Below are 24,631 nucleotides of genomic sequence, written 5' to 3' on the forward strand. Positions count from 1 at the left end.
GATCCCCTGGAGAAGGGCGTGGCAACCCAGTATTCTTGCCTTTATTCTTGCCTGGAGAATTCCATGGACAAAGGAACCTGGTGGGCTATCGTCCATGGGGGTCACAAAAGAGTAGGACATGACTTAGTGACTAAACAACGATAGAGATGCTATTTTATATATACATCTATCTATATAGATATATCTTCAGTTAGTCATTGCCGGATGTTGGGAAGCTGGGAGGGTTCTCATGAGGTGCCTATTGTCTCTGATCTCACAGGTATGAAATAAGACTTTATGGGGACTGGTGTCAAACAGTAGCAGAGAAGTCCCAGTACAACCTTTCACGGCCACTTCTGAGACGTGACCCGGAGACAAAGCAGATCACTGTCAACTTTAGTCCACAGGTAAGTTGATGGAAGGAACTTCCTTTTGGTCTCTAAGACTTGCATTTTTGACTCTGCTGATTTCAAAGGCCAACAGGCTTTTTATAAGAATATGCAAAAGGTGGTCCAAAGAACTTGCACCCTGGATTTCCTTTTTGTGGGGTGTGAATCCTAGGCTGTAGTGTTTTCTTAAGTTGTCCACTCTTCATGTTTTCCTCCAGGGTTCCCCAGTGAATTTGCTCTGATGTCACACAACAGAAAGTACTGCAAAATACCACTGATCTTTTGGTATCAGAGTCAACTGGGCCCACCTTATCTTTTTCTGGTTGTACATTTGAAATGGCCCTCTCTACTGCAATATTATATAAAGTCATTTTTTTGACTGACATTCATTTTTTGTTTTCATTTTTTACATTTAAAATTTTAATATCTATCTTGAGCTTATTTCAGTATAAACTAGGAGGCTGAGGTCATTTCCCAGCTAAAGGATGAGCCTTTGTCTCAGTGTTGTCAGGGCAGCAATGAGAGCTGGCCCAGAACCACTGGAAGGAGAACTGGGAGCCCAGGAGTCTTGATATGGAGGTGGGGCTGGGGGTGGGGGGAATCTGGCTTGCTCTGGGTTTTGTCATCTGTCCTTATATGCATCAATCCTCAATCAACTCCGAGATAACACAATAAATTAGCAAGGGATGAAGAACGGGATGTCTGGAAACCCTGCCGGAGGCCTCTGTCTTTTGCACGGGACCTCATCTGCCTGGCTTTTCCCTTCTGCACTTCCCACTAAACTCAATGCCTCCCCTCAAGAAGTTCAGAGAGGCCTGCGTGATGCTGTTTCCTGACGCCCTAGCATATTAAGCCTTTAGAATAAGGCTTCCCTGGTGGCTCAGATGGTCAAGAATCCACCTGCAATGTGGGAGACCCAAGTTTGATCTCTGGGTCAGGAAGATCCCCTGGAGTAGGAAATGGCAAACCCACTCCAGTATTCTTGCCTGGAGAAGTCCATGGACAGAAGAGCCTGGTGGGCTACCGTCCATGGGGTCGCAAAAGAGTCAGACATGACTGAGCAGCTCTCGCTTTCACTTTAGTATATTAAAGCACAAATCATGCCAGGAAAGAGTTACAGAAACTAAGGGATATTTCCAATAATTATATTTCACAACCAAATTTGTAAAACGGGCACCTCTTCTCAACTCTGCCGGTGTCTGTGACCACGTGTCTGACCTTGTGGGGAGGGGACAGATGGTCCTTATGCATGTGGGTGATCCTAATCCTTCCCCTGACCACCCCCCAGCCCCCAACCCCCACCACAGAGCATGGCTCCGCAACCAGGGACTGACCATTCTCATCATGGAAAGTGATGGTTGCTCAGTTGAGTCCGACTCTGCAACCCATGGAACTATAGCCCACTAGGCTCCTCTGTCCATGGGATTCTCCAGGCAAGGATACTGAAGTGGGTTCCCATGCCCTTCTCCAGGAGATCTTCCTGACTCAAGCATCAAACCGAGGTCTCCTGCACTGCAGGCAGATTCTTTACTGTTGGGGCCACCACGGAAGCCCCTGTTTTCATCAGCCACATGCCCCAAAGCATCAAGCTGGAGCCCCCCTTGGCTATCGCTGGTGTCTTCTTTCTCAGGTTTTCCTCTTCTTACTCTGTGATTTACAGATTCCGTAAGTCTTAGTGCTTCCTGATCATCCTCCTTTTGCCTAATACTCAATTTTCCCTTTCAGAGAAGATTTAAAGAACTAGTAGAAGTAAAAAAGAGACCCAGAAGGCCCTCTGGGGTTTCTCAGTCCTACCTATATTGCTGCTTTTCGATACCACTGAACCACAGGAACTCATGTTGACTCTTTCCTCCAGCTGGTTTCCGTGCTGAAAGAAATGAGTTATCTTCAGCCCCAGCAAATGACGCACATCCCCGAGACAGCAGCAACCATGTTCTCCTCCAGAGAGTTCTACCGGCAGCTCGTGGCTAATTTGGAGTTGACGGCAGCTTGGTACAACAAGGTTATAAAAACTCTGCTCGAGGTGGAATTTCCATTAGTTCAGGAAGAGCTGCAAGATATCGATCTCTGCCTGAGAGCTGCAGAGGAGACGCTGAGCTGGAAGACAGAAGGTAACAGGCCTCCATCGGGAGTCTGGGGAAAAGGCTGAGGGTCAAGATTCTAATAAAGTTGGTAGAACCTCACTTTACTCCCTGGTTAACCTGATTTGGGTTTAAAGCACAACTCCATGCTCTCGGATATGTATCCAAAGCAGAGAGGACATGGAGGAATGGTGTCCCTCTTCTGCCTCCTCTGTGTGGCTGGGAGGATTGGACATCTTTGCTACCACAGTCTGGGGAGTTTGCATGAACTCACCCATAGTCTCGAGCATATACCAGGCACTCCATGGAGGAGGGATTACAGTATATTAGGTGGCAGAGTGATAAAGAATCAGCCTGCCGATGCAGGAGATGCAAGAGATGTAGGTTCAATCTCTGGGTCAGGAAGACTGCCCTGGAGAAGAAAATGGCAACCTACTCCAGTATTCTTGGGAAATCCCGGGAAATCCCATGGACGGAGGAACCTGGCGGGCTACAGTCCATGGAGTCACAGAAGAGTCGGACTTGACTGAGTGACTGAGTGCAGCAAAGCACACATTGTTGTAACCCTCTCTCTCTCTCTTTTTTCCCAAGTAGTAGAATTCTGGGTGGTTTATTTTTTTCTTCTTTCTACTTTCATTACTTTTTCTTAGAAAGTGAAAGTGAAAGTCACTCAGTCATGTCCAACTCTTTGCAACCCCATGGAATTCTCCAGGCCAGAATACTACAGTGGGTAGCCTTTCCCTTCTCAAGGGGATCTTCCCAATCCAGGGATCGAACCCAGATCTCCCACATTGCAGGCAGATTCTTTACCAACTGAGCCACAAGGAAAGCCCAAGGGAAAACTTTTTCTTAGCTAAACCAAAAGCATCTTAAATAAGGGAACTATGCACTTACTTTTCTTATACCCTCCAGTTCAATTCCATAATTGGAATTGGAAGTGGCTTCCCTGGTGGCTCAGATGGTAAAGTGTCTGCCTACAATGCAGGAGACCCAGGTTTGATCCCTGGGTTGGGAAGTTCCCCTGGAGAAGGAAATGGTAGCCCACTCCAGTATTCTTGCCTGGAAAATCCCATGGACGGAGGATCCTGGTAGGCTATAGTCCATGGGGTCACAAAGAGTTGGACACGACTGAGCCACTTCACTTCACTTCAATGCCATAAACGTTCATTGACTGATTAATACATGCAGGGTTCCATGTGCAGGACTGGGGGAGACTATGATCTGTGAGTTATAGGGGAACACCTCCCCCACCCTCAAAGAACATGTAACCAGGGTTAGCGTAAGGGGTGGCTTAATGATGTAGCTAGGATGGAAAAAGCTCTGATGATGACCAACTACCCTGTGCGGAAAAGTCTTATAAAACCCACAAGTATGAAATCCCTATCTTTCAGAGCAATCACACCTTTTGCTCTGCCACTATAAGCTATTTCAATTAATGCTGTTTCTTTTGGGGAGCAGGTATTTGGGATTATGTCATTCAGATCACCAATAGTATTCATGATCTCGAACAAAGAATTCAGAAAACTAAAGACAATGTGGAAGAGATTCAGAGCATCATGAAAACATGGATGTCACCAATATTTAAGAGAAAAGATGGGAAAAAGGAATGCCTTCTGTCTATGGATGATCAGCATGATCGAGTGGAAAAATATTACTGTCACATCAAAGAATCTGGCCTGAAGATCCATGCCCTTGTGCAGGTAATAACCAGCCTCTCAGGCACACATCCCACCAGTCCAGGAAAAGTGCCAAGGAGAGTGTTTGGGTGCTAGAAGTGATTTGGGAATGAGAACAACCAATAGATGCTGTGTCTTCTGCAGTCATTGGTAGAAGTTAAAACTGATAGCAAAAAAAGCTAAAACTAATGGGTGGAGAGAGTGCCAAGTCACATTCTGGTATCAGTGTGTCAACATTAAAGCTATCTTAATAGTGACACCACTTAGTTGCCACACACCTTAACGTCACACACAAAACCCCAACAGGTAGAAGGAGATGCCAAGTGCAGAATCCTAAATTATCTACTGCACTGTGAGTGAAGTGAAAGTCGCTCAGTCATGTCTGACTCTTTGCAACCCTGTAGACTATACAGTCTATGGAACTCTCCAGGCCAGAATACGGGAGTGGGTGGCCTTTCCCTTCTCCAGGGGATCTTCCCAACCCAGGGATCGAACCCAGGTCTCCCGCATTGCAGGCAGATTCTTTACCAGCTGAGCTATCAGGGAAGCCCCCCGAACTCATCCACACAATGTAGTGTGGCCCTCCAGCATCATCTTCACGACCTAGCCCTACTGAGCCTGGAGAGACGCAAGATGCACTCGATAAAGAGAAGGAAAAACGCAGAGCACTGCTCTTCCCCGGTGGCTCAGAGGTGAAGAACCCAGCTGCCGATGCAGGAGACACAGGTTCCATCCCTGGGTCAGGAAAATCCCCTGGAGGAGGAAATAGCAACCCACTCCAGTATTCATGCCTGGGAAATCCCTTGGACCGAGGAGCCTGGTGGGCTACAGTCCATGGGGTCGCAAAGGAGTAGGACATGACTTAGCAACTGAGCATGCATGCCCTTCATGCAGTAAGGCTCTGCCCTGCATTGTGAGCAGGGAATCCTTGTGTCTTATCACCCAAGGTGGACAAAGGAAAAGAGCTGTAAGTCATAAATGGCCACCAGCTCCAGTCCTACTGAAGAGGCCGTGGGGCAGTTCTCATGGGTTGATCTCACACGGAGTCAGTAGTGAATCAGTTGTTATCTTTGGGTTTTCTGTGGTTTTTGAAGACCAATAAAATGTTGTACTTTTGACCTTTTAAATTTTCTTTGTCTGTTTTCTAGTTTACTAATCTGTTCTTTATCATTTCTTTCTTTCTAGTCTATTTGGGACTACTTTGCTCAATCCTTCTTGTCTAGCCTGTGAGGGTAGGAACTTAAGCATATTGATTCCAAGCCTGTCTTCCTTTCTAATACAAATGTTTGATGATATAAATTTCTCTCATACTACTTCTTCAGTTTCATTCTCCAAATTTGTTCTGCCTCATTCTCATTCTCATTTCAATTTTAAACTTTTTCTCTTGTGATTTGTTCTTTAACTCAGTGGCCATTTAGGAGTATATTGTTTAATTTCCATGTATTTGGAACTTCTCTGGATAGCTTAGGCTTTCCAGGTGGTTCAGTGGTAAAGAATTAGCCTGCAATGCATAGGAGATGCAGGTTTGATCCCTGGATCAGGAAGATCCCCTGGAGAATGAAATAGCAACCCACTCCAGTATTCTTGCCTGGGAAATCCTATGGACAGAGGAAGCTGGTGGGCCATAGTCCATGGGGTTTCGAAGAGTTGGAGACAATTCAGTGATTAAACCACCTCCACCACCTGCGTTCAGTTCACTTCACTGAGCAACTGCTCAGTCTTGTCCGACTCTGTGACCCAATGGACGGCAGCACGCCTTCCAATGAATATTCAGAACTGATCTCCTTTAGGATGGACGGGTTGGATCTCCCTGCAGTCCAAGGGACTCTCAAGAGTCTTCTCCAGCACCGCAGGTCAGAAGCACCGATTCTCCGGTGCCCAGCCTTCTGTATAGTCCAGCTCTCACACCCATACGTGACTACTAGAAAAACCTTTGGAAAAGCTACTGGAAAAGCTTTGACTAGATGGACCTTTGTTGGCAAAGTAATGTCTCTGCTTTTTAATATGTTGTCTAGGTTGGCCATAATTTTTCTTCCAAGGAGCAAGTTTTTTATTTCATGGCTGCAGTCACCGTCTGCAGTGATTTTCAGTTCAGTTCAGTCGCTCAGTCGTGTCCGACTCTTTGCGACCCCATGGACCACAGCACGCCAGGCCTCCCTGTCCATCACCAACTCCCGGAGTCCACCCAAACACATGTCCATTGAGTCAGTGAAGCCATCCAACCATCTCATCCTCTGTCGTCCCCTTCTCCTCCTGCCCTCAATCTTTCCCAGCATCAGGGTCTTTTCAAATGAGTCAGCTCTTCTCACAGGTGGCCAAAGTATTGGAGTTTCAACTTCAACATCAGTCCTTCCAATGAACATCCAGGACTGATCTCCTTTAGGATGAACTGGTTGGATCTCCTTGCAGTCCAAGGGACTCTCAAGAGTTTTCTCCAACACCACAGTTCAAAAGCATCAATTCTTCTGCTCTCAGCTTTCTTTATAGTCCAACTCTCACATCCATACATGACCACTGGAAAAACCATAGCCTTGACTAGATGGACGTTTGTTGGCAAAGTAATGTCTCTGCTTTTTAATATGCTATCTAGGTTGGCAGTGATTTTGGAGCCCCCCAAAATAAAGTCTCTCACTGTTTCCTTTCTTTCCCCATCTATTTGCCATGAAGTGATGGGACCAGATGCCATGATCTTAGTTTTCTGAATGTTGAGTTTTAAGCCAACTTTTTCACTCTCCTCTTTCACTTTCATCAAAAGGCTCTTTAGTTCTTTGCTTTCTGCCACAAGTATGGTGTCATCTGTATATCTGAAGTTATTGATATTTCTCCCAGCAGTCTTGATTCCAGCTTGTGCTTCATCCAATCCAGCATTTCTCGTGATGTACTCTGCATATAAATTAAATAAGCAGGGTGACAATATACAGCCTTGACGTACTCCTTTCCCAATCTGTAAATAGTCTGTTGTTCCATGGCCAGTTCTAACTGTAGCTTCTTGACCTGCATACAGATATCTCAGGAGGCAGGTCAGGTGGTCTGTTATTCCCATCTCTTGAAGAATTTTCCACAGTTTGTTGTGATCCACACAGTCAAAGGCTTTGGCATAGTCAATTAAGCAGAAGTCGATGCTTTTCTAGAACTCTTTCTCTTTTTCAGTGATCCAATGGATGTTGGCAATTTGATCTCTGGTTCCTCTGGCTTTCCTAAATCCAGTTTGAACATCTGGAAGTTCATGGTTCACATACTGTTGTAGCCTGGCTTAGAGAATTTTGAGCATTACTTTGCTCAAAGTAAGCTACCACCTGGGTAGCTTAATGAAATTGATACTGTGTAATTCCACTGTAGGCAGAGGAAACACACAGCACAGGTGGGAACCTGGCAGCAATTCAAACTGCCTGGCCATCTTTTGCAGTGCTGCTGTGTATGTGCATGTGTGTGTATAAGATATACCCCACAATCGAATGTTATGATTTTGTTTTAAACTGTTACATTTCAGTCATTAGGAATTCATCAATTCTTGTTGTATGATTTAGACTATAGTCTATCTTGGGCTTCCCTGATGGCTCAGACAGTGAAAAGTCTACCTGCAATGTGGGAGACCGAGGTTTGATCCCTGGGTTAGGAAGATCCCTTGGAGAAGGGAATTGCTACCCACTCCAGTATTCTTGCCTGGAGAATTCTTTGGACAGAGGACTCTGGCAGGCTACAGTCCATGGGGTCACAGAGAGTCAGACAGCTGAAGAACTAACACTTTCACTTTTCTTCATGGTCTGTCTTACTGGATGTTACTTATGCAATTGACAATATGTTTATTCTTTAAGTGCTGGGTGCAGTGTTCTCTAAAATGTCAGCTAGTTCAAAGTGGTCGATAGTATTGTGCAGATCATCTGTGTGATTCCTCAGTTCCTTCCTCTATTTGTTCTACCAATTACTGAAGCTAGAATGAATAATGAATGAGCGAAGAGTCAGACGTGACTCAAGGGGCCTATCACAGCACACAGCGCACATGGGAAGCTGGCAACAATTCAGAGTACCTGGCCATCTTTTGCAGTGTTCCTGTGTACATGCATGTGTGTGTATAAGATATACCCCACAGTAGAATATTGTAATTTTGTGTTTTAAAAACTTTTGGGGGAAATCTTCATAGTGTTTTGTATTTACCCACATAGCCACCATTTCCAGGCTTGTTTTTCACTTCTGCAGAATTAAGTTAACATCTATGCTCATTTCTCTTTGGCCCAAAGAACTTCCTTTAGTATTTCTTGCAGTTCAGATCTGGTGATGACACAATCTCTCAGTTTTTGTTTATCTGAAAGTGTCCTTCTTTCACCTTTGTTTTTGAAGAAGAGTTTCACAGAATATAAAATTCTGTGTAGACAGTTCTGTTTTCCTTTTGGAAGTCATTTCATGATCTTCTATCCTCCAAACTTTATGATGAGAAGCCAGCACAATGTATATCTTTGTCCCTTTTTAGGTAATGTTTTTCTCAGGCTACTTTCAATAGATTCTAAATAGATTTTTTAAAATAAATTCTTTGTATCTTTTTCATTTAACCATGATGTGCATAAATAACTTTTCTTTGTATTCAGGCTGCTTGAGGTTTGTGATATTTTTATCTGTTTTTCACCAAGTTGGAGGAGTTTTTAATCAAATTATAACATTCTCATCTACTAATTCCAACATCTATTTTATTTTCTGAGTCTTTTTTAATGTGAAGGAAGTTTATTTTTTTCTCATAAAATAAGTCTAAGGAATAAACATCCCAGGATTGGTATGACAGTTATTTTCTAAGTCTGTTTTTACTGATTATTTTCTCTCTTGGTTAAATGTCACATTTTCCTGCTTCTCAGCATGTCTAGTAATTTTTTATTATATTCTAGACATGTTGGATGCCACTTTGTAATCTGGGTGTTATATTTCCCTTAAAGAATTGGTGGTTTTGTTTTAGTAGGCAGTTAACTCACTGGTGGTCAGCTTGATCCTGTTGAAGCCTTATTTTAAGCTTCCTTGGGGAGAGTCTAAAGAAAAGAAGCCTTACTCTAGAATAGAGCTCTAATCCTAAAGCATTGCATTTCTGGGGTCTCAACTGAAATCTGGGTTATCTGTTATCTTTTCATTATTTCTGATAAAACACTAACATTTTCCAGCACTATATGACCTTCACAAACCCATTTAACTTAGAGCCTCCAGCAACTGTTCTCTGCCTAGCCTTGCAGAATCTTGCCCTAAATACGTACAGCTTAATGCTCAGTCAGAGACCCAAGAGGACTCAGCAGCCTCAGCAAATCCCAATTTCTGTCTTTTCCTGTCCAGCAGGAAGGATGCTCTAATTGATGTCCACTTCTTTATGCCATGCTTTGGAAAGTGCCTCCAGGTAGAAAGTCAGGTGGTTGTGAAGCTCACCTTGAATTTTCCTTTGTCTTCAAGATCATATCCCAATACTGTTATCCAGTTGCCCAAATAATTATTTCTTGTATCCAGTTCTGTAGTTGTTTGTAGCAGAAGGGAAAGTCTGAGCTCATTCTTCTGTCTTAGCTAGTATCAGAAACTTGAGCTATTTCTTCCTGGTTTATAGCAAATTCCAACATATTTGCTCCTTGTACCATAGTAGATTTGATGTAGCAAGGTACAGTTAGCTATCTTGATATGGTGACAGTAGAAAAGATATAGAACCGCTCTACAAGGCAGTTATAACAACTACAAGTTAACTGTAGAAGCAGACCGACGTGGACATCCTCGTAACACCTGGGACCACTCTGCATTGTCAGTGTGCTATCGTTTGCAGATGATGGCTCCCACTGAGTCTTTAGAATTCTTAGGAAGGAAAGGTGTAGGTGATGCATTTTAGAAAATTTTAGAGTTTTGACATTTAAAAGCAGAAAAAGGAGATTTACAATCTGGCAGTGTTTCCTAAGGGGGTAACTGTGAGTCACCTAGAAAATTTGCTTTTGCAAAGTGGTAGCCACTTTTTTGAAGATATACAATAAATGGAAAGTTACTGTAAAAAAGGCTGAATGATGAAAATGATGGTGAGTAAATGGGACACCTATATACAAAGGTCTGTCTAGTCAAGGCTATGGTTTTTCCAGTGGTCATGTATGGATGTGAGAGTTGGACTGTGAAGAAAGCTGAGCGCCGAAGAATTGATGCTTTTGAACTGTGGTGTTGGAGAAGACTCTTGAGAGTCCCTTGGACTGCAAGGAGATCCAACCAGTCCATTCTAAAGGAGATCAGCCCTGGGATTTCTTTGGAGGGAATGATGCTAACGCTGAAACTCCAGTACTTTGGCCACCTCATGCAAAGAGTTGACTCATTGGAAAAGACTTTGATGCTGGGAGGGATGGAGGGCAGGAGGAGAAGGGGATGACAGAGGATGAGATGGCTGGATGGCATCACCAACTCGATGGACGTGAGTTTGCGTGAGTTTGAGTGAACTCCGAGAGTTGGTGATGGATAGGGAGGCCTGGCATGCTGCAATTCATGGGGTCGCAAAGAGTCAGACACGACTGAGCGAATGAACTGAACTGAACTGAACTGAACTGATACTTGCCATACTGCCAGGTCGGAGACTGTACCATGTAAAAAGGAGAGAGAGCCTATGTGTTTGTTTCTGTGTGTGCCTTTTCCAAGTCACTCAGTATGATAAAAGTTTTTAGTTAAATGCCAACAATACTCTCCAACTCATTTCTCTTTCTGTTTATTTTATTGAAGTATGATTGATCTACAATGTTGTGTTAGTTTCTGCTATACAGCAGAGGGATTCAGTTATATGTACATATTCTATTTCATATTCTTTTGCATTACGGTTTGTTACAGGATACTGAACAAGTTCCCTGTGCTGTACAGTAGGACCTGTTGCTCATCCATCCTCTATATCATAGTTTGCACCTGCTAACCCTGAACTCCAGTTCATGCTTCCCTCACCCACTCCCCCTTGGCAACCACAAATCTCTTCTCTGTGTCTGTGAGTCTGTTTCTGTTTTGCAGATAAGTTCATTTGTGTCATGTTTTAGATTCCACGTATAGGTGATATCATATGGTATTTGTCTTTCTCTTTCTGACTTATTTCACTTAATATGATAATCTCTAGGCTCATCCACGTCGCTGCAAATGGCATGATTTCGTTCTTTTTTATGACTGAGTAGTATTCCATCATAAATCTGCACCACGTCTTCTTTATCTATTCATCTGTCAGTGGACCTGTAGGTTGCTTCCTGTCTTGGCTATTGCGAATAGGGGTGCTATGAACATTGAGGTGCCTGGATCGTTTCGAATTAGAGCTTTGTCTGGATATATACCCAGCGGTGGGATTCACTCCAGTTTATTTCTCCTTAGAAAGAAATATTTCTCCTTTTCTAGGAAATGCTTGACTTGCTTGAACCTAGATTTCTTATGTCTTGAACTGTAATGCTCTCTGCCTGTAGTATTCATTCTTCTGCCCAACCTGCCTTCTGCTCTGATGCAGTTTCCTCTGCAGTGTCAGTCAGCATCTATGAGGCACACGATGCATCCGTCAGCATCCCTCCTGAGAAGCTGGCCTGACCCCATCCTCCTTGCTCAGGGAGAGGTTGCAACATCATATTTCCTTCATGGGTTAACTTTGTGTTCCTTTCAAGCAAGGGTTACACGCATTAGATAGGAATGGATCTGATACACGCATACAGGCATCTCTCATTTCATTGTGCTTCACAGATACTGCATTTGTTTTTTGTTTTGTTTTTCAATTGATGGTTTATTGCAACCTTGCACTGAGAAAAGTCTAGCCATGCAATTTTTCTCTTGTCAAATTTTTGGCAATTCTTACAATATTTCAAACTTTTTCGTTATCATCATACTTTGCATCTGTGATCTTTGATGCTATTGTGAAAAGATAATGATTTCCTGGAGGCTCAGGTGATAGACAGCATTTTTTAGCAATAAAGTATTTTTAATTAAGATATGAATATTCTGTTTGTAGACATAATATTGCACACTTAATAGACTAAAGTATAGTGTAAACATAACTGGGAAACCAAAAACTTCGTGTGACTGACTTTATTGCAGTATTGGCTTTATTACTGTGGACTGGAACCGAACCCGCAATATAGCCAAGGTCTGCCTGTAATAGAAGACTCTTCATAACGGTGCAGTTTTTCTCTGTGTGTTGTCTTCATTCCCATTCATGATGATACGAGCAGTCCTTGCATATTATTAAACATGGTTTATATCTGCTCTTCTTTATTTTGTAGGAAAACCTGGGTCTTCTTTCAGCAGATTCAACTTCTGGCATCTGGAAAACTTATGTCAACTACATTGACGATATGTTGCTGGATGGGTTCTTTCTTGCCATTGAGTGTTCCCTCAAGTACCTCCTGGAAAATACCGGTATTTAGTGGCTTATGGATGTGGGTTATTACTGGAAAGGTAATAGTCATAGCATCTGTTGAGTTACAGTGAAGTGCCATTGAGTGCTCTGTGACTTTTCCCAAAAGGTGTGAACATTTTGTGAAGTGTATACAGTAAAATAGAAAAGGCATTATGTCTGTAAATTGTTCAAAGATAAAACACTTCTCCCTCTCCAAAACCCAGATGCTAAACCAGGCTCTAACACAGTGAAACCCGTAGCCAAGGTAAAAACGTAAAAGCCGATTTACTCTAGGGACCTCCCTGGAAGTCAGTAGCTAACACTGCACTTCCAGTGTGAGGGGCCTGAGTCTGATCCCTGGTTGGGGAACTGAGACCCACACACCTTATGGCATGGCCAAAATAAATAAATAAGTTTCATGGTTTAAGCCGAATGCACTCTATCTCTGTGGCCTTTTGAGGACACAGGGAGTTTGTAGCAGCTGGCTTATGTAGAAGAAACAGATGTTTTTCTGTGTAAAAAAAAAGAGAGAGAGACAAGAAGCTGGGGATGAGATAGTGTTCAGACGGGAAAGGTATATTAAGGAGGCAGTGGGCATTCTTTGAAGCTGTTAAAAGATAGCTAAGGGCTTCAAATTTATGGTCGATACACAGGGCCAAAGATTTTATAGTAAAGGTTAGTAAATGATGGGATGGAAAGGGGAGAAGAGTTCAAAAATAAAGTTGAATTAAACCTTTCACATTCTGGTAGATTCTGACATGCTCAGCAAGACTGAAGGATGAGGCGAGATGAGAGGTTAAGGTGCTGAGTAGAACCCAAGGAGAGAAATTAAATGCAGAGTTAGAATAGGTGGGCTGAGACCAGATTTGAGTATCCAGCCCCTGTAAGATGCTGACGACGCAGAGAGGAGCAAGGCTGGCGCTGGGGTAGCTCCACCCCATGGTCCTGGTAGGTGGAGTGACTGAGGTCAGAGGCAAGGTCTCTGCTTTCACAGCACAAGGAGACACAGAAGCAGGAAATGGGCTCAGGCCTAGTCAACAAGGTGGGAGATCGCCTTCTGGAGCCTCGGGCAGTGAACACAGGTGCCGAGACTGGAGAGCTGGTTCCTAGGGACCAGTGCCAATGGCACTCATCTTAGTGAACTGACCCAACCTCGTCTGATAGTGGAGCTCGGAGACTCATCACTCAGCTCTCCTCTAGAAGTTCTAGGAAGATGCTTCAGCCACACTTGAGTGTAGGCACTGCACAAGGGACTTGCCCCGGGTCAGTGTCTGTCCAGCCTTCTGGATCTGGGCTGTCTGATGTGTCGCTTGTCCTCCTCTGATGGGAAGGAGAGCCAGGGAGCAAGAGGGTGAGGACAGGGGATGGTTGCCAAAGTCATCTTCCCTCCATGGAAGGAGAAGGAAGGGAACACACACCCTCCACAGTGTATCGGCAGTTAAGGGGCAGGAGCTGGCCTTAGTAGCCACCTGAGCTACGGTTGAAATGAAAAGGTGCTGGTTATCAAGGGGAGATGAAGGAGCCTGAAGAGAACGGCCTCTAAGAGGAAAGCCGCCGTGACCCTTCACCATCGCCCAGCTGGACAACTTCAGTCACCTGGTCCACCTTACCGTCTCTACCTCTCGCACTTGGGCAAACCGGTTCAGCGCCATTCCCATGGCTTGGTCTGGCTTCCCAGCCACCTCTCAGAATCCAGACCTTGCCTGGGTTAACTGCTACCCACTCCGTCTGGAAACATTCTTCCTTTTCTCAACTCTTACAGAGATTCACTTGTGCCAAGGATGTGGAACCACCAGGGCCATCCAGTTTGTACAGTAATTGTGTCGATATTGCATCTGACATAGGGATTATGGTCTCCTGTGGAGTTTTCCAGGTGGCGCTAGTCGTCAAGAACCCGCTTGCCAAGCAGCAGACGTAACAGATGCAGGTTTGATCCCTGGGTCAGCAAGATCCCCTGGAGGAGGACGCAGCAACCCACTCCAGTATTCTTGCCTGGAGAATCCCGTGGACAGAGCAGCCTGGTGGGCCACAGTCCACAGGGTGACAAAGAGATACAGCTGGAGCAACTGAGCACACCACACTCGCCTTCTGCAAAGGCCCAAACTCTCTCTGTGGACTGTATTTCTCTCTAAATAGAGCTACTTTTTGAGAAGAGGGAGGCTCATGAGGGAGGGGAGATATATATATATATATATATATATTTATATAATTATGACTGATTTGTGGTGGTGTATGGCAGAAGCCAACAGCATTGTAAAGTGATTATCCTCCAATTAAAAAAACTAAAGAAATAAATCCACTTCTTACCTAAAATACATATGTATAAGAAAATAAGTGGTTATTAATAAGAGTCTAAGCATTTATCTTGTACTTGGAACATCTTGTTCCATATTATATTTTGATTTAAATTTAGCGAGGCAGTTTAGTCTAGCAAGTAATCAGGGATTTGTTAATTATTTATACTGTTTTTAAAAACTTTATCACTACAGGACTACAGAATTAAAACAAGTCCTGTTTTTACAGAAAGGAGCAGATGGGGAGGGATTGTGACTGCCCTTTCTTGCCAAGCCTACGCGACCTTGGACAAGCACACCCTTGTTCCCCTAGTGGCTGCCGATGGAATTGCCTGGTTTGTGCTCAGGATGATGTCCGCTGCTTCCAAAAAACTGGCTTTGCAAAACCAACACCTTCTCAACCAGAGGCCGTACTGCCCCCACGGGAAGCTTTGGGAACGTGGAAGCGTTCCGGCTTAGGTTGATCAGTCACAGGACGTGCCCTCTGAGGACAAGGAGAGTAAATGCCCTGCCATGTTCTGATGCCAAAGCTCCAATATTTTAGCCACCTGATGTGAAGAGCCGACTCATTGGAAAAGACCTCGATGCTGGGAAAGATTGAGAGCAGGAGGATAAGGGGACGACAGAGGATGAGATGGTTGGATGGCATCATCAACTCAATGAACATGAATCTGAGCAAACTTCAGGAGATAGTAGAGAACAGGGAAGCCTGGGGTGCTGCATCCATGGGGTCACAGAGTGGGACACGGCTGAGCAGCTGAACAACAACAACAGCAATTCCAGGACAGCCGTGCACAGGGAATTAGCCTGTTTAAAATGCCAGCGGGGACTGCCACCTTCACCTTTTCTGGGGTTTTAGCAAAGTTTATATTTCTGTTTCCTCAGACTGAAACAGCAACTCTAAAGGAAAGAAACGCTCAGAGAGCTTTCAAATCAGTGTTGTATTTTTGCCACTTACCCACTCTCTTCTGTTTGTTTTCTTTGTATTTCAGAATGTAAGGCAGGACTCACCCCAATATTTGAAGCCCAGCTGAGCTTAGCTATCCCAGAACTGGTTTTCCGTCCGTCGCTGGAGCCTGGCGTGAAGGGCGGCTTCTACGACCTGGTGGAGGGTCTCGTCACCAGCATCTTTAGCATAGCATCCTTGGTGCCCCGTCTTTCTCCTGAGAATGGCTCTCCCCACTATCAGGTACTGGCTCTGCGAGCATCTTGCCTGCCCTCCCACCAGACCTGAAGGCCCCTATGAAATGCTAATGTCACCCCTCCATTGCCACCTTGCTCCCCCAGGTGGACTTGGAGGCCAGGGCTGACCTGGCGGGCCTGCGGGCCGAGCTGATGGGGCGGGTGCAGGCCATGATGGCCCTCTGCGGCGACTATCGGAGCACCCTCAGCCAGTATTCCTACCTCTACACGGAGGACCGGAAGGAGGCTCTGGGCCAGTTTCTGTTGTACGGGCGCGTGCTCACAGCTGAGGAGATGGAAGCCCACGCCGAGGACGGCATCCCAGAGAATCCTCCCCTCCTGCATCAGTTCAGGGCGCAGATCGACTCCTACGAGAAGCTCCATGAGGATGTGTGCAGGCTGGAGCCCGTCCAGGTGTTTGACAGCTGGATGAAGATCGACGCGCGGCCCTTTAAAGCGTCTCTGCTGAATATAATCAAAAAGTGGAGCCTCACATTCAAACAGCATCTAGTGGACCATGTCACCCACAGGTAACAGGGTCCGTCTAGCTTTTCTTCCAGCTTCCTGGGCTGTCGGGAACACCATGTTTTCAGTCGATTTGACATTTCCCCCCATAGGTTCACTGGTTAAATGAAAAGTTAGAACAGCTAGATGGATGTTCCAAGCTTTTGGACACCAGCAGTAACTTTAGTCCTGTCCTCTCGTTTGTCCATCAGACCTGGCCTCTTCCTGTTTTGTTTTCTATCTGGCGCCCAGTGTCCAAAAGGTGCTCAGTACGTGGTAAATACTGTTCGAGACAATAATAGCAGGTCAACCCTCCCTGCACAACTCTGGCTGCGAAATCTCTTTAAGCCTGAGAAGCGGAGGGTGTCTAATGAGCCTCTTAGATTTTATTTCTCCCATTTACTCCTTGTCTCAGATTATCCAGCTGTGCAGCATGGAAGTCCCTACACCTACATGCCCCTGATGCCTTTATTTTCCCTTATAATTTTATTTATTTATGGCAGTGCTGGGTCTTCATTGCTGTGCGGGGTTTTTCTCTAGTTGCGGAGAGTGGGGGCTGCTCTCTGGCTGCAGTATGAGGGCTTCTCACTGCAGTGGCTTCTCTTGTTGCAGAGCATGAGCTCTCGGGTGTGCAGGCATCAGTAGTTGCGGCTCTGGGGCTTGGTACATCTGGGTGATAAGCTGCTTCACCCCATGCAGGGTGGGGTGGGCACAGGGAGAGGGGTCCAGCCAGTGGTGGTTCAGGTTGGACCCCATCAGAGAGCCCCTGTAATTGCCCAGGTAGACACCATCAGGGTTGAGCATGGGTGTGACCTTGAAGACCAGGTGTTCCCATAGAACATGAGCAATAGAGTGCTGGCTTATGAGGAAGTCGGTGATCCCCTGACAAATGAAGAGGGCGTTTCTCCTGGGTGGACTCGTCCTGTGATGAATACTACCTTCTGCTCCCTCCCAAACATTGTCCTGCTCAGAACTCTAGCTGTGCAACTGACTGGATCTGAAAGTCTGCCTGTTCCCCCATGGACTTGGACCCCCTCCCAACTCCACCAGCCCAGCACTAGACTCCCAAAGCCTACTGCTGGGCCTACAGGTAGATGAGATACACTTGCCCTTCAGTGTGGCCTCCAGACTCTTCCACCCCGTCCTCTCTCAAAATCACCATCTCCACTGAGTTCTACCAGACGGTACCAACTGCCACCTGTCTCGGCTGCAGTCACTGGCCAAGCTCTTAGTCATGCCGCCCCTTCGTTGAGGGTCACGTTGTCCGGCTCAGTCCCCCTCTCCCGTCCTTCTGCTGATAATCATCCTCAGTGACTCAGCATCCACAGGGTGTCTTCATCACACCTGCCTCTTGTTTTCTCGACCTCTCTCTCCAATGCCTTTCCCTCCCCGCCCCCCTGTTCTGTGCTGTGCTCTTGGTGGAGTGGAGGGAAAGGTGAGCAAATTCATGGCTTCCCCTTCAAACTCTCAGGATGAAGCATTCTGTCCCCTGACCACCACCTGTGGTCTTTCCAGCTCTCTTACTTGGCAGCGCTGCTCTGCAAAGTTCTTCAGACCCATCAGTGTTTCCAATCCACTCTTCCCGACACTTGATCAGGACGGCTCAGTGTTTATCACCGTTGCTCCCCAGCCCTGTCCCCACCTTGTAAAACCCTGACTGTCTGAGCTCAGCACTCCACGTCTGTACCCGAGCAATTCATCCTGATGAAGGAGAAACACACCAGTGTTCTGACCAATCTCAGGTTAAATTTATGAACATAAACTTCAAGCAAGCCCTGAACATTTTCACGTATGCTTCCCGACTCCTCCAGATGCTTTTTTTCCTCTCTTCCCTTAAACCTCAAATATCTTGTCTGCCCTTTTAGCCTCGCCTCTCATTTCTCTGGAAAATGAGAACCAATCACCAGAGAACTAACTCAGCTTTTCACCAGTAAATCTACCAACCTACCTGCATTTGAAGCCGTAAGTTCAACTACCTCTTTCCTTACAGTGAATAAGCTGCCTTTCTAACTGTAGCATTCTTCTTATCTACTCGAGGACTGACCTCCTTAAACACTCCCTGCATTCATTCTCCCCGTCATGCAAGTATACTGTCCTATCTGGCCTCTTAAACAAAAAGAAAAGAAAGAAAGAAAGGAACACAATCCCAGGAGTCCTTCGGCTATGGCACCCTTTCTGTGCACCCTACTTCACAGCACAGTTCCTCAAAAGGATCTCTATACTTGATCCCTGTACTTTTTTTGTCTTCTGTCCTCTCTCTTCAAGAAGTTTTATTGTAAAATGTAATATACATAAGATTTAGAGAAAAATATTAAAACAAATACTCAGATTTTCCTTATCCAGTGAAGAAACAGGACATTAGCTACATTTTAATATTCCCTTATGGAAGAACTTGTATGCACTGCTATATTTAAAATGGATAACCAACAAGGACCTACTGTATAGGAACTCTGCTCAATGTTATGTGGCAGCCTGGATGAGAGGGGAGTTTGTGGAAGAATGGACACATGTATATATGCAGCTGAGCCCCTTTGCTGTTCACTGAAACCATCACAGCATTGTTAATTGACTGTAGTGTGTGTTAGTCGCTCAGTCGTGTCCGACTATTTGTGACCCCCTGTCAGGCTCCTCTGTCCATGGGATTCTCCAGGCAAGAATACTGGAGTGGATTGTCATTTCCTATACTCCAATACAAAATTAAACGTGTAAAAAAAATAAAAATTAAGTTTGAAACAGTGTGAAAAATAAAATTCCCTTATGGACTCTTCCCTGATTAAATCCCTCTTCCTCCCTGCCAGTTGTTAGCCCTGCCCTAAATGTAATCTAATTCTTTTTTCATGACTTGTATATGCATATGTATGTATATATATTTTTTCATGACTTATATTTCATATATATGTATATATATTTGTATGCACAGATATACATATATTGAGATTTGCATTTTAAAGCTATAAAAATGAAACAATGTTGTATGACTGCATATCTCTCTGTGTCCTGTCTCTCTCTCTCAGCACTGATGCTTGAGATTCATCCACGTTGAGAGTGTAGCAGTAGCTCCTTCATTTTCCCTGCTACAGAGTATCGCATCATCTGAATATGCCACAGTTTATCTATCCATTCAGTGGCTGACATGGCTGGTTCAGATGGTTTCATACCAACAGGATTGCGATGAGTTCTCTTCTACAGATATCACAGTGTACTCAAGCCAGCATCCCTCTAGGATGTATGCCTGAGAGTGGAATTGCTGGGTCAGTGCATATAATGCCTGCTCTCTGCCAGGTGCCTCAGCCATGTGTGAAGCTGCCTGTAGCCCCACATCCTGGGCACCTTTTGATACAAACTGTTTAGTGCTGGCCCTTCTGGTGGGAGCTTAGTGGTATCTCATGGTGATAAATATTTTACATTACTCTATGAGTAAAGTAGCTCAGCTTTCTGTGCTTTTAGATGAGTCATTGTGTTTCCTCTTCTTTGGTTATTCATAGCTCTTGACCATTTTTTATTGGACTATATCTTTTCCTTTTTCATATTTGGAAGTAACACAGATTTTAATTCTTTGGTAGTTGTATATATTGCAGATTTAGTCTCCCATTTTGCAGCCGGTCTCCCCTCTGCATTTATGGTATATTTTGATGAAGGGTTCATTTTTATGTAACCAGATGTGTTCATCTTTTCCCCTGTGTTGTCCTCTTTTCTCTTGTTAAATCAACCCTTTCTTGTCCTGAGATCCTAGTGATACTCTCCTATGCTGCTGCTGCCGCTAAGTCACTTCAGTCGTGTCCGACTCTGTGCGACCCCACAGACGGCAGCCTGCCAGGCTCCCCCCTCCCTGGGATTCTCCAGGCAAGAATACTGGAGTGGGTTGCCATTCCCTTCTCCAATGCATGAAAGTGAAAAGTGAAAGTGAAGTCGTGTCCGACTCTTTGCGACCCCATGAACTGCAGCCTACCAGGCTCCTCCATCCATGGGAGTTTCCAGGCAAGAGTACTGGAGTGGAGTGCCATCATCTTCTCTGATACTCTCCTTTATCCTTACCTAAAAGTTTTACTTTTTGTGTTAAGTAGCTCTTTGTCTGTCCCTGTCTTAATATGAAACTGTCCTAATTATCATAGCTCTGTAATAAATCTTAGCTTCCCAGGTGGCTCAGTGGCAAAGAATCTGCCTGCCAATGCAGGAGATTCGGGTTTGATCCCTGGGTCAGGAAGATTCCCTGGAGAAGGAAATGGTAACCCACTCCAGTATTCTTGACTGGGAAATCCCATGGACAGAGGAACCTGGAAGGCTATAGTCCATGGGGCAGAAAAGAGTCAGATACAACTTAGCGACTGAACTACAACAATAAATCTTGACATCTAGCAGTGGCGTCCCCACCATTTTCAGTTTCATTAGGGATGTCTCAACAATTCTTGGCCCTTAGTATTGTACATACATTAAAAATCAGTTTATAGAAGAAAAGATTCCATTGAGATTTCGATTATATTTGCCATGACTATAGTAGAATTTTCTTCTTCATAGTATTGAGTATTCCTAAGAACATATTATCTCACTCTTTATCTTCTTTAATGTCTTTCAATGAAATTTTATAATCATTACCTTTAAAAGCATTTTCACATCTTAAGATTTATTCCTTAATATTTTATTTTTTGTTTCCTAGTATAAATCATATTTCAGAATCATATTTTCCACAGAAATGAATTGATTTTTGTACATTGATTTTGTATCAAGGAGCTCTACTAAGTAGCTTGTTAATTCTAATAATTTATTTGTGTATTCTTTGGGATTTGCCATGTACATAATCATCATCTACAAATGTATGGAAATTTTATTTTTTCCTTCCCATTTTCTTTAATGCATTTATCACTATTTATCTGATCACCCTGACTAGGACTGTCAGTATAATATCGGATAAAGTGATAATAAGTCCTTGTCTTGTTCCTGATCTTAAAGGGGATACTTTCAACATTTCATTACCTGGTATAATATTCTGTGAGTATTTTTTTAATGGATTCTCTTTATCTGATTAAAGATGTAAACTTCTGTCTGTTAAGAAGATTTAGCATAAATGGTTATAACATTTTCTGGAGTGCCTTTTCTAACTCCATTAACATAATTCTGGTTTTTTTCCCTCAATATGTTAAAGTTGTGAATATATTTTTTGGTTTCTAATACTGACCAATCTATCGTTACTAAGATAAGCCAAACACAAAATATTGTCTTTTTCAGTATATCCATTGGTTGGTTTTGTTTGCAGATATTTTATATAGCACTGACATGTCTGTGTTTGCTGAAACTGGCTTTCAGTTTTCCCTTTCTATATTGTCTTTGTCTGATCTTGCTCTATGGTTTTGCTAGCTTCCTAAAATGTGTTAGGAAGTAATCCTTCTTGTTTATTCTCTGTAAGAGTTGGTGTAAGATTGAAATTCGCTGATCCTTGAAAGTTTGATTTAAATATCCTATTGAACCATCTGGCTTGGTGTTTTCTTTGTGGCAGGATTGTTACCTGTAATTTTTCTAATGTTTATTGAAATATTAAGTTCTATTCCTAAGTCATATTTTTCTAGGGATGTATCCATTTCATGTAAATCTTCATATTATTGTCATGAAATTTGTATTATTCTCTTACCTGTTTATGTATTAGGGATGTTCCTCTTTAGATTTTTATTCATTTCTATTGTGCTTTCTGGCATCTTAATTAATCTTCCAAGTGATTTACAAAGAGTTACCTAATGAACCTGTTGATCTTACTTATTATAATTTGATTTTTATTTTGATAAATTTTTCTTATGTGTTTATTATTTCCTTCTACTTTCTTTGGGTTTATTTTCTGTCCTTTGACTAACTTAAGATGTGTGCTTTGCTTATTCATCTTGAGTCTTCATCTTTTTTAATGTAACACTTAAAGTTATAAATTCCCTTCTAAGTACAATTTTATCTACATCTCACAGGTCTTAGTATGTAGATTTTCTTTATAATAAAGCTCTAAATATTTTTAATATCCATTAAGATGTGCTTATACTTTTTTAATCTTAAAACATGGATTCTTCTAGTTACATTTCTGTTATTAATTTCTGACAATTCCATTGCAGTCAGGTAAAGTGATATACGTAATAAAAAGCTTCTGAAATTTGTTGAATTTGGTCAGTTTTTATAAATATTCTGTGCACATTTTAAAAGGATATGTATTCTATAACTGTTGGATATAATGTTCTGTGCATGCTTATTGGATCAAACTTGTTTTCTTCAAATCCACTACAACCTCACTGCCATTTTTTGGGGTCTGCTTAATTTATCAATTACTGAAATAACTGTTAAAAAATCTTCCACTTTGATGGTAGAGTGTCAACTTCTTGTAGTTCTGTCCTTTTTTGTCTCGTTTATTTTATGTTATATGATCATACAGAGTTTGACTTTTTGTATCTTCCTGGAAAATTGAATATTTTAGCCACACATCAAAAATCTTTTATCACTAGCCATATTTCTTGTGTTAAAGTGTGTTTTGTCTTGCATTAATACAACGAAACCAGTTTCCTTTGTATGGCATTTGCCTGGTGTCTCTTACCTTACCCTCTGGCTTTCGACCTTTCTGTGCCTTTGTGTTAGAGGAGATCTTCGTAATTGGCATGGAACTGAATGTTTTATCGACCTTAATATCTTTCTTTTAACTGGAGGGTTTTCCTCATTAATGTCTATTGTGCTGTATTTGAGTTCATTTGTACCATTTTATTGTGAGCTTTTATTTGTTCTTTTTATTTTTCTTTCTTGCCTGCTTTTGGATTGAAATTTTTTTTTCATGTTTTCTTTCCTTTTTCCTATTCCATTTTTTCCCTTCTACTAATTTGGATGTTGTGCTATCTAAGTCTTCTGTTCTAATAGTTAACCATAGCTATTCTTAAAAACATTCTTAAAAGAAATAAACTAATCAGTACTGTTACTCTCTCCACAACCAATACAAGGACTTCAGAATAGCTTGATCTCACTTGTTTATCCATCAAATTATACCCTATAATTCCAACTAATTTCAGTTGTACTCTATTACTTATCTAAATTCCACAAATTATACTCTATTTTTATACACTCACTGTTTATTAAAATTTACCAACATCTTTGGTCATTCCATCTTCTTACATTACTGACGTGCTCTCTGAAGTACAGCCATTAGAAGGCTCATTAAAAGGTTCTTTTGGTGAAACTCTAATTCTTTCTTTGTCTGAAAATGCATGTATTTTGCCTTCCTTCTTAAAAAAATCCATTTGTGGGAGAGAGAGTTCTAGGATAACATACTTTTAGTAAATTTATTGAAAATATTATTCCATTGTGTCCTGGGTTCATTTTTGGTCTTGCATGGTCCACCAGCCTAGACTTTTTTTTTTTTTTAATAAAATTCTGTCTTTGCTCTTCAGCTAATTTTAATATTTTCTTTTTCATTTTTGGTAATCTGCAGATTCATATTGAAGTACTTATGCAGGGTTTTTAAAAAACCTTAATTTCACCTTGAGTTGGTTGGGCTTCCTTGATATTATATTTGGTGACTTTCATTAATTCTAGGAAATTCTCAGTCAGGATATCCTCAAAGATTGCTTCTTGCCCATTCTATTATATCCTTTTGGCCCTCTTATTGCACTTTTAAATATCCCCCATGTCTTTGAACAATTTTCATAGTTTTCATTTTTTTTTTTTTGTCTTTCTTCACTGCAGTTGAATAACTTCTCCACTTTATTCAAACAGCAGTCTAATTCTCTCTTTTAGTTTTGTCTGAATCTCCTGTTTAATCCATTCATTGAGCTTTAAATTTTCATTATACTTCCCAGTTTTAGATCTTATATTTGGTTATTTTACAGTTTTGCTTACTCATTTTAATACCCTCTCATTCTTTGCTCAAATTCATTTTTAAAAATTTATTCATTTTTCAAGTTTCAGAATACGTTTACTAGATTAGTGGTAAGGAATCTACCTGCCAATGCAGGAGATGCAAGAGACATGGGTTCGATCCGTGGGTTGGAAAGATACCCTGGAGTAGGAAACGGCAACCCGCTTTGGTATTCTTGCCTGGAGAAACCCATGGCCAGAGGAGACTGGCGGGCTACAGACCATAGGGTCGCAAGGAGTCAGACTACGACTTATTGATTAAACGACACCAAGAGCTTGAGGTAACTTTTGATTTGTCAGCAAATAATGGTTTGTTTCTTCT

The 24,631-nt window shown here is 42.7% G+C and overlaps 1 protein-coding gene across 1 annotated transcript in view; it reads left to right on the plus strand.

Annotated features, from left to right (window-relative positions):
- Positions 1-24,631, plus strand: part of DNAH9 (dynein axonemal heavy chain 9) — a 286,201-nt gene that overhangs the window by 45,334 nt on the left and 216,236 nt on the right. The window contains exons 12-17 of the mRNA XM_052657972.1: positions 260-386; positions 2,224-2,479; positions 3,908-4,149; positions 12,348-12,483; positions 15,750-15,946; positions 16,045-16,469. Of these exons, the coding sequence (XP_052513932.1) occupies positions 260-386; positions 2,224-2,479; positions 3,908-4,149; positions 12,348-12,483; positions 15,750-15,946; positions 16,045-16,469 (1,383 nt within the window). The remainder of the gene's footprint in view (positions 1-259; positions 387-2,223; positions 2,480-3,907; positions 4,150-12,347; positions 12,484-15,749; positions 15,947-16,044; positions 16,470-24,631) is intronic.

Source organism: Budorcas taxicolor, chromosome 19 (genome assembly GCF_023091745.1).
Source record: "Budorcas taxicolor isolate Tak-1 chromosome 19, Takin1.1, whole genome shotgun sequence".
NCBI lineage: Eukaryota > Metazoa > Chordata > Mammalia > Artiodactyla > Bovidae > Budorcas > Budorcas taxicolor.